Source organism: Phyllostomus discolor, chromosome 10, assembly GCF_004126475.2.
Source record: "Phyllostomus discolor isolate MPI-MPIP mPhyDis1 chromosome 10, mPhyDis1.pri.v3, whole genome shotgun sequence".
NCBI classification, from domain to species: Eukaryota; Metazoa; Chordata; class Mammalia; order Chiroptera; family Phyllostomidae; genus Phyllostomus; species Phyllostomus discolor.
In genome coordinates, this window is record NC_040912.2 from 80,725,722 (window position 1) to 80,740,615 (window position 14,894).

Sequence of the window (14,894 nt, forward strand, 5' to 3'; positions counted from 1 at the left end):
GAACTTTTTTGCCAATCCAATACTTTATTCAGAGGGCTGCTGTGAGTTTAAAAAGATAAATACACTTATGAAATTATTAAAACTCTGTCTTGTACATTAGTATTCAATAAGTCAGTTATTACTACTACTACAAATAGTTAATAATAAATGGAAGATGGGGCACATTAAACATCTAAAACTGGATATGAAGAGATCCCCAAAACAGAGGCCACAATTTGTTGGGAAATCAGGCCTATCAGAACCCAGGAGTGGGGACCAACAGAACAATGCCATTGAGAAAAACCAGTGTAAACAAGGTACCTTACAGGAAATATCTTGGAGATCAAACCCTTGTCTGAAGTATCATTGGCAAATATGCTTTCCCATACAGTTGGTTCTCTTTTCATTTTAATGCTGTGCAGAAGCTTTTTATTTTGATGAGATCCCATTTGTTTATTCTTTCCTTTATGTCTCTTGCTGTAGGGACATATCAGTGAAAATATTGCTACATGGAATATCTGAGATTTTCCTGCCTATGTTCTCCTGTAGGACTTTTATGGTGTCACGACTTATATTTAAGTCTTTTATCCACCTTGAATTTATTTTTGTGTATGGTATAATCTGGTGATCGAGTTTCATTTTTTTGCATGCAGCTTTCCAGCTCTCCCAACACCATTTGCTGAAGAGGCTATTTTTACTCCATTTTATGCTTCTGCCCCCTTTGTCAAATATTGATTGACCATAGACACTTGGGTTTATTTCTGGGCTCTCTGTTCTGTTCCACTGGTCTATGTGTCTGCTCTTATCCAGTACCAGGCTGTTTTGATTAAAGTGGCCTTGTAATACAGTTTGATATCAGGCATGGTGGTCCCTCCTACTTTGTTCTGCTTTCTCAAAATTGCTGCAGTTATTTGGGGTTGTTTATGGTTCCATGTAAATTTTTGAAATGTTTGTTCTATACCTGTGAAATATGCCACTGGTATTTTAATAGGTATTGCATTGAATCTATAAATTGCTTTGGGTTATATGGACATTTTGATGATGTTAATTCTTCCAATCCATGAACACAGTATACGTTTCCATTTGTTTGTGTCTTCCTTAATTTCTTTCTTCAGTGTTGTGTAGTTTTCTGAGTACAGGTCTTTTACCTCCTTGGTTAGGTTTATTCCTAGGTATTTTGTTTTTCTTGTTGCTGTATCAAATGGGATTATTTCCTGATTTCTGTTTCTGATATTTCATTGTTGGTGTACAAAAATGCCTTTGATTTCTAAATATTGACTTTGTATCCCCATTTTGCCAAATTCATTTATTAGGCTGAGCAGTTTTTTGGTGGAGTCTGTAGGATTTTCTAGGTACACTATCATGTCACCTGTAAACAATGACAGTTTTGCTTCCCCTTTCCAATTTGGATGCCTTTCATTTCTTTTTCTTGTCTGATTGCTGTGGCTAGGACTTCCAATACTATGTTGAAAAGAAGTAGTGAAAGTGGACAACCTTGACTTGTTCTTGATCTTACTGTGGAAAGCTTTTAGTTTTTGCCCATTTAGTGTGATGTTGGCTGTAGGTCTCTCATATATGGCTTTTATTAGGTTGAGGAATGCTCCCTCTATTCCCACTTTGCTGAGTGTTTTAATCATAAGTGGGTGCTGTAGCTTATCAAATGCTTTTTCTACATCTATTGACATGATCATGTGATTTTTGTCTTTCCTTTTGTTTACGTGATGTATTACATTTACTGATTTGTGAATATTGTACCATCCTTGCATCCCTTTAAAATATATAAAGAACTCACATGACTCCACTCTAGGAAGACAAAAAACCCAATTAAAAAATAGCAAAAGGATCTGAACAGACACTTCTCCAGGGAGGATATATGCAAAGAGTCCAGAGACATAGAAAAAGATCCTCAGTCAGCACTGCTAGCCATCAGAGAGATGCAAATTAAAACCACAATGAGATACCACTTCACACTGGTCAGAATAGCCATCATAAAAAAGAATCAACAAACAACAAGTTGGAGAGGATGTAGGGAAAAGGGAACCCTAGTGCACTGTTGGTTGGAATGCAGACTGGTGCAGCCACTGTGGAAAACAATATGGAATTTCCTCAAAAAACTAAAAATGGAATGGTCTTTTGACCCAGCAATTCCACTGCTGGGATTATATCCTAAGAACTCTGAAACACCCATCCAAAAAATCCTAAGCACCCCAAAGTTCATAGCAGCACAATTTACAATAGCCAAGTGCTAGAAGAAACCGAAGAGCCCATCAGTAAATGAATGGATCAAAAAACTATGGTACATTTACATGATGGAATACTATGCAGCCGAAGGAAAGGAGCTCCTATGCTTTGCAACAGCATGGATGGAACAGGAATGCATTATGCTACGTGAAATAAGTCAGGTGGTGAAAGACAAATACCATATGATCTTCCCTTTAAGTGGAACCTAATCCACAAAACAAACAAATATGCAAAATATAACCAGAGACGTTGAAATTAAGAAAAACCTGAAACCCTGCTATGCCTTTGACATAAAGTTACTTTCAGCTTCCCATATGTAAGTGAAAACAAAAAATAAAAATAAGCTCCAATTTTTTAATACAGGTTAATAAAAGACAATTAAGAAAGTGAGATTTCCCTTTGTGTTCCTCAATTTCTACTAATAATATCTTAAGCTCTCCAAAAACTCCATTCTTAAATATTTAGGTATATATAACTAGAGGCCCTGCAGGATATAAGCACCCACACCATTAGATTCCCATATTAAGAAATCTGAATCTTCTAGCTATCTGCTCCAATTTGGCACACTCCAACTCACTTTTGAGCAACAGGCATATAAAACAGCCAATTCAGTAATTTATCTGACTTTTGCATGACCTAAGAAGTTTCAAATATGAAGTCAGTGTTACACATTTTAGAAGCTCAATAAATCTATGACAAATGAACACCAAACTCCTTTCTAGAATTGAAAATTGAGTATGTTAATTTTCTTTTAAAAATACGTTTTTCAAAATGTTCTTGCATTTTAATTTAGGGAACCAAATGGTTAAAGATCTTCTACAGTAAGTTCGATGCTTCAATCGATGTAACTGTCTGCCATTTCAGTTTTCTCCCTCTCTTCTCTACTGACTCTTCTGTATCTGTATCATTCTCCTTTCAAATCTTAATCTGCCAGAACAATTTTAATCCCATGAAAACCATTTGGAGCTATAAAGGCACAAGTATAAAGATGAACTACATACAAAGTAATTAAAATACATTTCTATGAAGTCACTTAAATTTTTTATTTAAGCACAGAAAATCTGTTTCCTACCACAGGATTTCTGGGTAGCTCTTTTTGGAGTGGCTATCACTCAATTTATTTGAAAGCAGCTGCCCTGCCTTAACATCTAGAGTGGTGATAATTCTCTCCCTGAATGGGTCAAACATACAGATTGCTCCTAGTTCCCCAGCAGTTAAGAATAAGCATTTGGAAACGTTTATAACTACTTAAGACTGCCACACATTCATGTACGTCATCAGTGGACTATGCAGAATAAGATATTTATCAGCATGGTTGTTACTGAATTTAGGTGGTAAATCACATGACATCAGCTGGGAACTAGGCATGCATAACAGGACCTTGTATGGGTCCTCAACAGACTTGGGGCATGGAAAATTGGGGTGGGGGCACAGTTTCAATTCTGGTTCTTTGTCAGAGATAGTTTGAGAAACTTTTCTGAGACTCGAATTCTTCTGTGAATGTGAAAAATTTGACAAGCACTCAAAGACTGTGCTCTTTGTGAACATTCTCTGACATTGTAAAATCTTGATGAAAGATGATGCAAAGTAACATAAAAGCAAAAAAAGTACGAAAGTACGTGTGTGCGGGCACACACACACACACACACACACAGAGTGACAAGTATCAAAAATTAAGTTGCAGTATCAACTCTCATCAAGTGTATCAATGACGCAACACCATGTTGAGTACACAACACTGGTTGTCCTAGCCTTTCTTCTATGTGTTACTCCAAGTTGTTTTCCTATGGAAATATAATTCCATTAAGCTTCAAAGTCAACTCTGGCAGAAAACAAATGCCACATAATATAAAAAACAACAATAGCAGAGCACAAGACAAATTAGTTTGCTATGATTTATCCTCCAAATATCTCTTATTCCAGTAGGAAGTTATACTACTAGCTTTTTAATCTTAACATATTTGTGAAACTGCATTTCTGTTGTTAGGAGGAATTAAATAAATAAATTTTCCTAGACAATATAAAGTGTGCTAATTTACTCTAAGCAGAAAAGCAAATATAAAAAATCTTGTTAGCCGTAATTTGCCAAAGGTTTCTTAAAAAGTTGAAAAAGCATGCACCCCATGACAATTCCTCCTCCACACCTGCCACCGTAAATGGCTACTCTATGAACCTAAGACAGAAAATTAATAGGCTGATACAATGAGATAAGGAAGGGAAGTAGACTAAAGATGAAAGGTGAAGAGACAGAATTTGAATAACTGCAGAAAAAGAGTGTGACTCACAAAGCTAGTAACAGCAGCATTAAAAATAAAGAAAAGTGTATGTGGTCTACTTTTTGACTGAACACATGTTAAACTTAATTTTCTAGGAATGTAGCATCAAATAAAAAATTACAAGCAGAAACTTTTTCTTTAAACGTAGTACTATGTGTTTTATATCAAACTAATGCTAAATAGGGTGCTTGTGAAGAAGCATTATCAATCTGTAAAAATATCTTTATTGGTGTTAATGTGGCAATAAGTTGCCAAACTACTACTTAAGATGGCTTGTGGTCTCTAGTGTAATCACTTAACTTCTTTCATATATGTAGTATGTTCCCACTTTTATTCCTAATGTATTTACACATGTCTTCTAGGTACTTCCTAATCAGACTTGTCAAAGAGTTATTTTATTGGACTTTTCAGAGAACCAGTTTCTACCCTTTACTGATATACTACTTTTCTTCTATTTCACCAAATTGTGCTAAATCCTTATCTTCTACTATCATAATATTTATTCTTTTTCTGTTTTCTTAACCTGGAAATAAGTTCACTTATTTTGTTCTTTGATTCCAATAAATGCATTCATAGCTCTAACTTTTCCTCTTGCTAAAGACGATGAAAAACACTATTAAAAAACTTTAATTTTAAACCAACTTCTTAAAAACAATGATGGGCTGCAATGGGGAATTTCCGAGTCAATGTTTGGATGAGAGTCAAAACCCAAAGGGAAAAGGGAAAAGTCTAGTAACAACAAATAGGGAGAGGGACAGCATTCAGAGCTGAAACCCACCCAGCGGAACATCTGCACCCCAGGGGCCAAAGGATGGCCTGGGCAAAGCCCTTTGTGCTCGAAACACCCCTAATGCCAGTGCACATAGGACCCAGCAGCAGTCAAGTCAAAGCCTCTCTAAAGAAGGGCAAATCCACTCTGGGCCTTGGAGAACCCTGAAATAATCTGACAGCAACAACCAGGAAACAGTCATAGGTAACCAAGCACATAAAGCAATAAAATAACATGAACAACGACCAGCAGGAACATCCCTCACAGACGGGCTACTAGAGTTACTGGACACATTTTAAAGCAATGCTTGATCTGTTTAAACAAATATGCTCCACACTTAAAAATATTTGCAGGGCATAAAAATCTATTTTAAAAAATCAAGTATGAAGAAAGAACAAACACTACTTTTAGAAATGGAAAACAAAAGGCAAAATTTTAAAACTGAGCAGACATATTTAGCAGCAGACTGGACCTAAAAAAAAAAATTCAAACACTAGAGGACAGATCAGAAGACACCATCCACCTATGCATTAAGAAAAGAAAAAAGAAAGACAGGAAATACAGCAAAAAGATTAAGAAACATGGAAAACAGTGAAAAGATCAGGAAAATATTTAATCAGGGACCCAGAAAAAGCGTAAAGAGAATAAAGTAGTATCTGAAGAAATAATGGTGTCACTCTTCACAGAACTAATGACACTCACCAATCCACAAATTCAAAAAGCTCTATGAATCCTAAGCAAGGTAAATAAAAAGAAATTATACAAGTGAGTTCTAATTTTAGGAATTAGTTAATACTTCCATTGTGGCCTAAGAGTCAATTTTAGTTCCCATTGCACTTATATTTTAAAGGTCTGTACAAGTTTGTATAAACTGTGTACACACACAAACATATACATGCTTGTTGACTGTGTAATTCAAATTTTCCATTTCCTTTTAATTGTCTACTTCATCTTTCAATGTCTAAAATATACAAGTCAGAAGTCTCTCCATTATGAATATAAATGCAGTTTTCTCCTGGTATCAACATCAGTTCAATATACAGTGAAACCTTGGTACTCAGCAACTTCAGAACTCGTCAAACCCTCTACTCATCGCATTTTGAAAACTAAGAAAAAAATGTTTCAGCACTTGTTTGCTCGGGACTCATCACACTTGCTAGAACTTGTATGAGTCACAACACCACCCCACAACAGAAAGTGCTTCATCGTTTGGTACTCCTCGGTCTCAGCACTCCTAGTGAGTTATGGAACAAATTAACGAGTACCATGGTACCACCGTACTTCAAAGCTCTGCTGTTAACTAAATAAAGTTTCATGACTTGAGGGACCTTTAATCAGTAAGAAAAAGTCCTGTTAAAAGCCCTTTTAAAATGTGTTTGATCTTGAATTTGATTATCAATAATATTAGCATTAATATAGCTCCTTTTCCTGTTTCCATTTGTCCACTGTATCTTTTTTCCCTGGTTTCATTGATATTTTTCTTACACGTGTTCCTAGACAAACAGTTCTATAAGGTTTATTAGGAACAAGAGCAGTCCCCCATTTCTTTCCTGCCGAGCTGCCTCTCTCTACAGATATTCCTGTTAACTCTTTTAGATGATTGTTTTGTCATGTACTATGTTATTAAACAACACGTTGTGTTGTTACTTCATTTTTCAGCTTTAGATAGTATCACATTATGCAAGTTGAAGATTTAACTATCCTTCCCAAGTCTACTTTCTAAGCTTTCACCCTAATTTTGATTAGGTCAACATTTATGATTCCATTATTATAAAGTTCAAGTGTTTATATACTTTCATCTCCAGCTAGGACACAGTAGATGGTAGACTAGGCCTACCAGGATAACAACTAGAAAATTAGATAAAATATATAAAATATGTGTTTTCAGACACTGAATAACATTCAGGCAATGAAAAGCAGGTGTGCGAACTTTGAGAAAAAAGGAAGACAGATGAAATATCGTGAGTGTCACAGCCTCTGTTCTTATGGCACTTCCTGGATCCCGGCACAGGGCCCAACAGTCGATGACACACAGCGGTGGGACAGCAATGAAAATTTGAAAAGATGGAGGCAACTTAAATTTATAGGGCAAAATAACACAAAGAAGGAACTAGTTAAAACAGAATTCCAGAAAGAGTTTACACAGAAGAACCCTGTGATAGCTAGTTTCTGCAGGCAGCTCATCAATGAAGAAACTCTGATAGAATCCATGCTAATAATGAATTTGGAGAGGAAATAAAAAAGTGTTATCAATCACATGTAAATTCCTTCACAATACAGAGAATGAGAAAACACTCCTAACTCATTTTATGAAAACAGTATTATTTTGATATCAAATCTAAAAGCAATATAAAACAAAGCCACAAAAACTCCTCACATTACAGATACATAATCCTTCTGAAAATATTAGTAACTTTAACATAAAAAGGATGATCTATCATGATCTGTGGTGCTTATTCTTGAAAGAAATAGTTGATTCAAAAATGAACCTACAAAATAGTCTTGGGGATATAAAGTACAGCACAGGGCATACAGTCAATAATAATATAATTATGAGCCCTGGCTGGTGTAGCTCAGTGGATTGAGCGAGGGCTGCGAGCCAAAGTGTCGCAGGTTCGATTCCCAGCCAGGGCACACGCCAGGGTTGCAGGCCACGGCCCCCAGCAACCGCACATTCCTGTTTCTCTCTCTCTTTCTCCCTTCCTTCCCTCTCTAAAAATAAATAAATAAATCTTTAAAAAATAATAATATAATTATGTACGGTGCCAGGTGGGTACTGGAAATATCAAAGGGAACACTTTGTAAAGTATATGATTATCTAACCACTATCCTGTACACCTGAAACTAATATAATATTAAATGTAAACTGTAATTAAAAATAAAATTTATATTTAAAAATTAAAAATAAATCAAACTAAATTATTGCTTCAGTGGAATGAAGAAAACACAAGATCATCTCAACAGAATAGACATTTGACAAAGTACAGCACCCACTCATGATAAAAACTCTCAGAAAGCAAGGAAGAAAAGAAAACTTCCTCAACATGATAAAGACCATGTATAAAAAAACTCGCAGACAGCAACACTTAATAGTGAAATACTTGATGCCTTCCCACTAAGGCTGGGAGCAAACAAGGACATCTGTTCTTACCACTGTTATCCATTGTTATACTGGAGGCTTACCCAATTCAACAAGGCAAGAAAAATACTTAAAAAAGCATAAATGTTGAAAAGGAGGAAGTAAAACTAACTTTATTCACAGAAGACATGATTATCTATGTAAAAAGTCCTCAGGACTCTAACAAAAATCAATTGCTGTATATAATAGCAATCAACAACTGGAAAATTGTTTTTTTTTTCTTATTGAGTGTGTTGGGGTGACACTGGCTAATAAAATTATATAGATTTCACATGTATAATTCTACAATACATCATCTGTACATTTTACTGTGTGTTTAGCACCACAAGTCAGGTTTCCTTCCATGGAAAATGGAATTTGAAAAGCAATATTATGTTCCACAGCTTAAAAAACAGAAAAGGTACAGATAAATTCAACAAAATATGCTATACACCAAAAACTATACAATATTATTTTAAAAATCTTTAAATCTTAGGATAATAAAATGATAAACTGGCCTTGGCTGGTGTGGCTCAGTGGATTGAGCACCAAAGCAAAGGGTTGCCGGTTTGATTCCCAGTCAGGGCACATTCCTGGGTTTCAAGCCGGGTCCCCAGTAGGGGGTGAGCAAGAGGCAACCACACACTGATGCATCTCTCGCTCTCTTTCTCTCTCCCTCTCTTTCTCTCTCCCTTCCCCCTCTCTAAAAATAAAGAAATGAAATCTTGAAAAAAAAAGTAAAATGATAAACGTTATTCCTTAAATAGGTAAGTTAACACTTTTAAGATGTCATTTTCCCTCAAACTATTGTTTATTCAATGGATTCTCAAGAAAAAAAACAGCAGACTTTTTGAACAAGCTGATTTTAAAAACTTTAGGTGGAAATGCTAAGACTTCGCACCCAAATTAAATTCTAAAAAGACTAACAAAGTTGAAAGAGTTATTATGCCAGATCTGAAGACCTAGAGTAATCAAGACAATAAGGATAGACATAACTGTCAGCAGATGGAATTCAGACTCTAGAAGTAGATACACACATTTACAGGCGATAGATTTTTCAGGAGAGTGAAGACATAGTCTTTTCTACAAATAATGATGTAACAATACAATGCCTGTATGGGAAAACAATAAATCATAACCCCTACCCCATATCTAAGCCATTGCAGTATTAATACAATGTGATTACTTTTCCTATTCTGCCCAACTTTTTGTTTCTCTACAGTTAATAACTGTGTTTTGTCTGATTATATCTCCATGCTAATTCAACCATCAAATCTCCCCCAACTGCTGAAGTGGCCCCCTAAGACATTTCTCTGTAAAAACACCAAGTACTCTCTGTGTGGGACACAGCTGTCCTCTTTCCGCACTGCCCCAAGAAACCCGCTGCTTCTCTCCTGTGTTTGGTCATCTGTTTCCTTTGTCCCATGCATTGTTCTCTCCTCATTCCTTCACACTGGTGGGGCATATCCCCCAGCAGACTTCCCAGAGAGAGTGTATGAAAGGTAAAAAAATTATGAGAATTTTCAGGCCTGAAAATGGCTTTTCGTGCACCTTTTTCACCCATGTAACACTTAAGCAGATATGGAGTTCTAGGGTGAAAATAAATTTCCTTTAGATGTGCCTTCTAGCTTTAAGTCTTTGCTTTTGAGAAGACTGAAATGATTGATTCCTGATCATGTATTTGTGACCTTTTTTCCACTTTGAAAGCTTGTAGAATGTACCTAGCTTCAGTATTCTGGTATTTAAAAATAAAAAACTTGGTGCCAGGCACTTGATGAGACTTTTCAATCTGGAAAAATGTCTTGGTCCTAGGAATATTCTTTCATCATATTTTTAAGATAATTTTCCTTCTGTATCATTATGATCTCCTTCTAAAACACTAAAGTTACTTATTATTTGATCTCTTAGAGACTGATCTTCAAATACTGTTATATCTTCTCTCAAATATTCTCTCCTTTGTCTTTCTGCACTACTTCCTAAGAGTTCTTCTCAACTTCATCTGCTGACTCTTTTCTTGAGTTAGTTATTTCTGCTGTCATATTTTAAATTTCAATCATGGTGTTTATTCTTCACTGAAGTTTTTAATATGATCCTGCTCCTGTTTCATAAATGCAGTACCTTCTATTATGTCTGAGATTAAAACAGTAATACCCTTGCTGAAGTTCTCACTTGTCTGGCCAGTCTCTGGTTCCCACGTGAGTGAATGCTGTATGATGCTATGTCAGTACACCACCTGTGTTCCCACATCTGCTGTTTCCACCAGGTATTTTTCTCAGAATGCTGCACTTAGGAATGACTGGGTAGCCTGTGCCGGAAGGAAGGAAGGAAGGAAGGAAGGAAGGAAGGAAGGAAGGAAGGAAGGAAAGGAAAGGAAAGGAAAGGAAGGAGGGAAGGAAGGAAGGAAGGAGTAATCACCTCAGCTATAGACTGTAACTTAGAGACCCAAAAGGAGGTTATCTAAAACTTCTTTAACCTGGATTCTTTTTCCTGTAAATGTTGGGCAGCCTTGGTGCTCATTCTTAGACAATCTCTCATCTTTTCGATTGACCTTCTCTTTCTTGTGATCTCATCAAGCGTCATTATTTTTATAAATAACATTCTATATGTTGATAACTCCCATACCAGAAACAAACTTGAATTTTCACCTGTCTATTCAACATCTCCATTTAGATTCCTAATCGAAATACCAAACTTAATAAGTCTAAAACTGAGTTTCTGATCGTCTCAAAAAAACCTATACTTATTGGGGTCTCCATGTCTCAGTTAATAACCATTCTTTACTTCCAGCTGCTTAACCTTGCAACCTTCCCGCTGCAAACCTTGCAGTAATCCTCAAATCTTCTACTTGTCCTGTATAGTGGATATTAAACTTTATTAATCTCTGTATGCCTGAAATGTATTTTATTATGGGTTTACATCTGAAATTGAGAATTTTTCATTCAATGTTATTTTACTCAAAAATTTGGAAAAACAAATTTCTCAATTATTTTCTCTTTTCTATGGTTGTAAAACAGAATTAATTTTATGCTTCTTCATTTGTAGTCTATCTATCTCTCGTGAGCCTTTAGAACTCTGTCGTTACTCTACATCCTCTAAAATTTTACAATTATATAAATAGATGTTGATCTTTTTCAGTCATCTTGTTTCATATTCACAGAACCCTTTTAAGAACTGCTTTTCGTGAGAAATTTTCTTCCATTAGTTCTTTGATTATTTTTCCCTCATCACTGTACTTCACTGCTTCTAAAACTTCTCTTAGCAGAGGTCAGAACCAGTACATCTATCTTTTCCGTAGCTTAACTTTTCTCTCATGCTTTCTATTTCTCAAACTTTTTTGCACTATATTCTGCAAGGAAACACTTGGTACAATCTTTCAACTTATTCATTTGCTCTTGAAATGTGTACTTTCTGTTCTTCAGCCCATCTATAAGGCTGTTCGTTTTCAAGATCTCTAATATATTCTTTGAAAAGACATTCTTTCTACATGAATATGTCATTCTCTCGTACTTTATTGAGAAGTACCAATGACACTTCAACAGTTTCTTTCTGTTTGCTCACTTAGGCTCTTCCACTTACCAATTTTTGTGTTTCTCTTCAATAATGCTGGTTTTCTTAAAAATATCTGTTGACTTTAGTTTGTTGCATGTTTACATGTAAGAATTTTGTCAGTCAGCCTATAAATAATATTTGTTTACTGCAGGATGCTGTTTTATGACTGTAGAAAGGAGACATTGCTGGAAAGAATATGTTGTTAGTCCATCTTCTCAGCATAAGAGGTCCAAGTTCTTCCAGGTGTTTCTATCCACCTTAAGGCTCTGACCCAAATTTATAATCCATGTTCTAGCTACAAAGCATTTGTCTCTGCTATGTGGTACAAAACTTAAGCTGGACCCATATGCTGCTCCAATGCTATAATCAATCACACTTGTATTTTTCCCAGGACTTAAAGCACCACTATTCTTACCTTTCTTCAGCAGTTTTTCTATGTTTTTTTAAGCTAATGCTTCTCTACTGAAATTGATCCCAATGGCCTTGTGTCCTTTGTATTCCTCAAACTTTCTGATCTCCCCAGAAAAGCACCCTTTATTGCTGACCAGCTGTGCTCTCTGCTGAAGTTAGTTTTGTTTTTATCTTTAATTTTTTTCTATTTTTCTTCCACTTTCTAAAGGATTTGAGGTGATTCTAGGTAATCCCTTAAAATTGAAATGGATTTCTTTGCCATTTCCCCAAATAACTGATTTTTGTCTAATGCCAATATAACAATTGGTCTTTTTTAATTAAGACTCTACTGTATAACACTACAAAGGAAGAAAAGAAAAAGAGAAAGAAATAAACTTCATGAAGTCAATCACATTCACAAGCTTTTGAGTCTTGGGATATCCTGAAAGTTACCACTTTCAACAAAAACAGTTCAATATAATTATCTTATAAAAACAACCAGGAACCAATTAAAATATGACTAAATGTTTCAAACCCATTACCACAAATTTATTATAGATTTTAACTATAGCTAATGTTAAGGTTTTCATTTACCTTTGTATTCACATTCTTAAAGTATATTAACTATATAAAAAAGTAAAATTATATATATTAAATATACATTATAAATCTGTATTATATATTATATATACTATACATATAAAAACTATGTTAACACTTAAGATTTGTTTTTCATTCATGTAATGTATATACACGTCCACTAAATTTTTTAAAAATAATGAATAATGATGTATACTGCCTTCTGAGATTTAATTCCTCTGGTAAGAAAGTTGTAAAACAAAATTTTAAAAAATAATCTAGGTATCTAAAACAGATTTCCACTTTCTCAAAATCTAGTAGTAATAAATATAAGAACTCTTTCAAATGAGTAAACAGAAAAAAGGTTTAAATCATACAAACATTAATGATAAAGCAAAAAACAGATGCTTGCATGAAGCCCTAAGCACAAATGAATGTTGGGTTTCCTTCAAAATAGAAACCCAACAATCCTCCTCACCCTAATAAGTCATTCACTACACTCTAACTCTTGCACCTACTTACTAAAACAAATCCCAGAGAGTATTTTTAAAATCATGTTTTTTTAAAAAAGAGAAGAGACTCAAAAGACGTATGTGAATCCCAAACCCATTACCCACTAGTTGATGCCTGGGGCCAAGTTTCTACAAAGACACATTTTCCTGGAGTGCACGATGGGGGTGGCATCATCAGCCTAGAACTGCTGTAAGCACTCAAGAAATGAGTAACTATTAGCTTCTGAACCAGAATTTCTGTCATGTTAACCCATGACTTATTTTAGTAAACATCAAGACTTCTATTTCATACTAGAAAGTTAAAGTGAATCCCCTATAGGCATAATATTAAATGTGTTTTTCCAATTTTATACCATCCTACCTAAATTCTTTGCTTCTCTACTCCTAATCCTCTTAAACAGTCAAACTAAAGGCCAATCAAGAGGTTATGTGACTTTACTAAGGTCATATACAATCATAGTTAACAATCAAGCCAAGAGTCTACTTACTCATACACATGTATACAAAGTTATGTTGGAGTATTTACCTTTCTACATGCAGGACAAAGCCCGTTTTCATCAGTGCGAATTCTATGCCAACAAAATCGGCAAATTTGGTAGCCACAGGTGCAAGGGAAAAAATTGATATCATCTATCTCCAAGGGCTCCATGCAAAGAGGACATTCCACAGGGTCTTCCTTCGCATCAGGACTGCGAGACATCTTCACGTTTATTAAACAGCAGCAAAAGTTTATAATAATTTAAGGGAGAAAGAAGTTCAGCACTGAGAATTAAAATGTAGAACTTCAAAGACCTGCATGAGAAGAAACAAAATATACTATTTACTACTGGAAAAAATTGTATTATCAAGAATCATTTTATCAAAAAATGATAATATTTGAAAAATATTAATCAGATCATTTCTGCTATCATCTCAGAATAGACTTCAGAATGGAATCCTAAAATATTCTGCACGTCAAGAGAAAAAGTCTGGCATTATTAACTTTTCTGATTCAACGGGAAAACGAAAGAACTTCCTTCTTTCTACATAAAACATTTGGTACCAATCTAGTACTAACCATAGCACCTTTTAGGGGAATAAGTGATATACAGAAGATCTTCAGCCTTCAAACACACTGTGAACTGTCTTCTCTCTGACCTTAAAGCTAATGATACTTAAAACTTCCACACAACTGAAGGAACATGGTATTATTCTAAAATGCATCACAATTTACAAAATAAGCCTAATGACAAAGGCTTCAGTCACCTAAAATTGCATGTTAATATCAAACTCTTAGCAAAGAAAATAAAGGGTAGAGCTTTAAAAAAATATGCCATATAATCTAACTTTACAATGAAATATGTATAGTACGTCAACAAAAACTTCTGGGAGAATAAGCATATATTATACAAAATAAATAAAAAATAATGTATCTTTGTAAATTATGCACAACTGAAAAGTTTTAGGTAACAATTTATGTTAAAGTCACTGGTAAAAACATT

At 34.9% G+C, this 14,894-nt stretch overlaps 1 protein-coding gene across 7 annotated transcripts in view; it reads right to left on the reverse strand.

Moving 5' to 3' along the window:
• Positions 1–14,894, reverse strand: part of CNOT4 (CCR4-NOT transcription complex subunit 4) — a 142,948-nt gene that overhangs the window by 69,388 nt on the left and 58,666 nt on the right. For all 7 annotated transcript variants that reach the window (XM_028525184.2, XM_028525183.2, XM_036010936.1 and 4 more), the window contains exon 2: positions 13,940–14,205. In XM_028525184.2, the coding sequence (XP_028380985.1) occupies positions 13,940–14,113 (174 nt within the window). In that variant the 5' untranslated portion in view covers positions 14,114–14,205. The remainder of the gene's footprint in view (positions 1–13,939; positions 14,206–14,894) is intronic.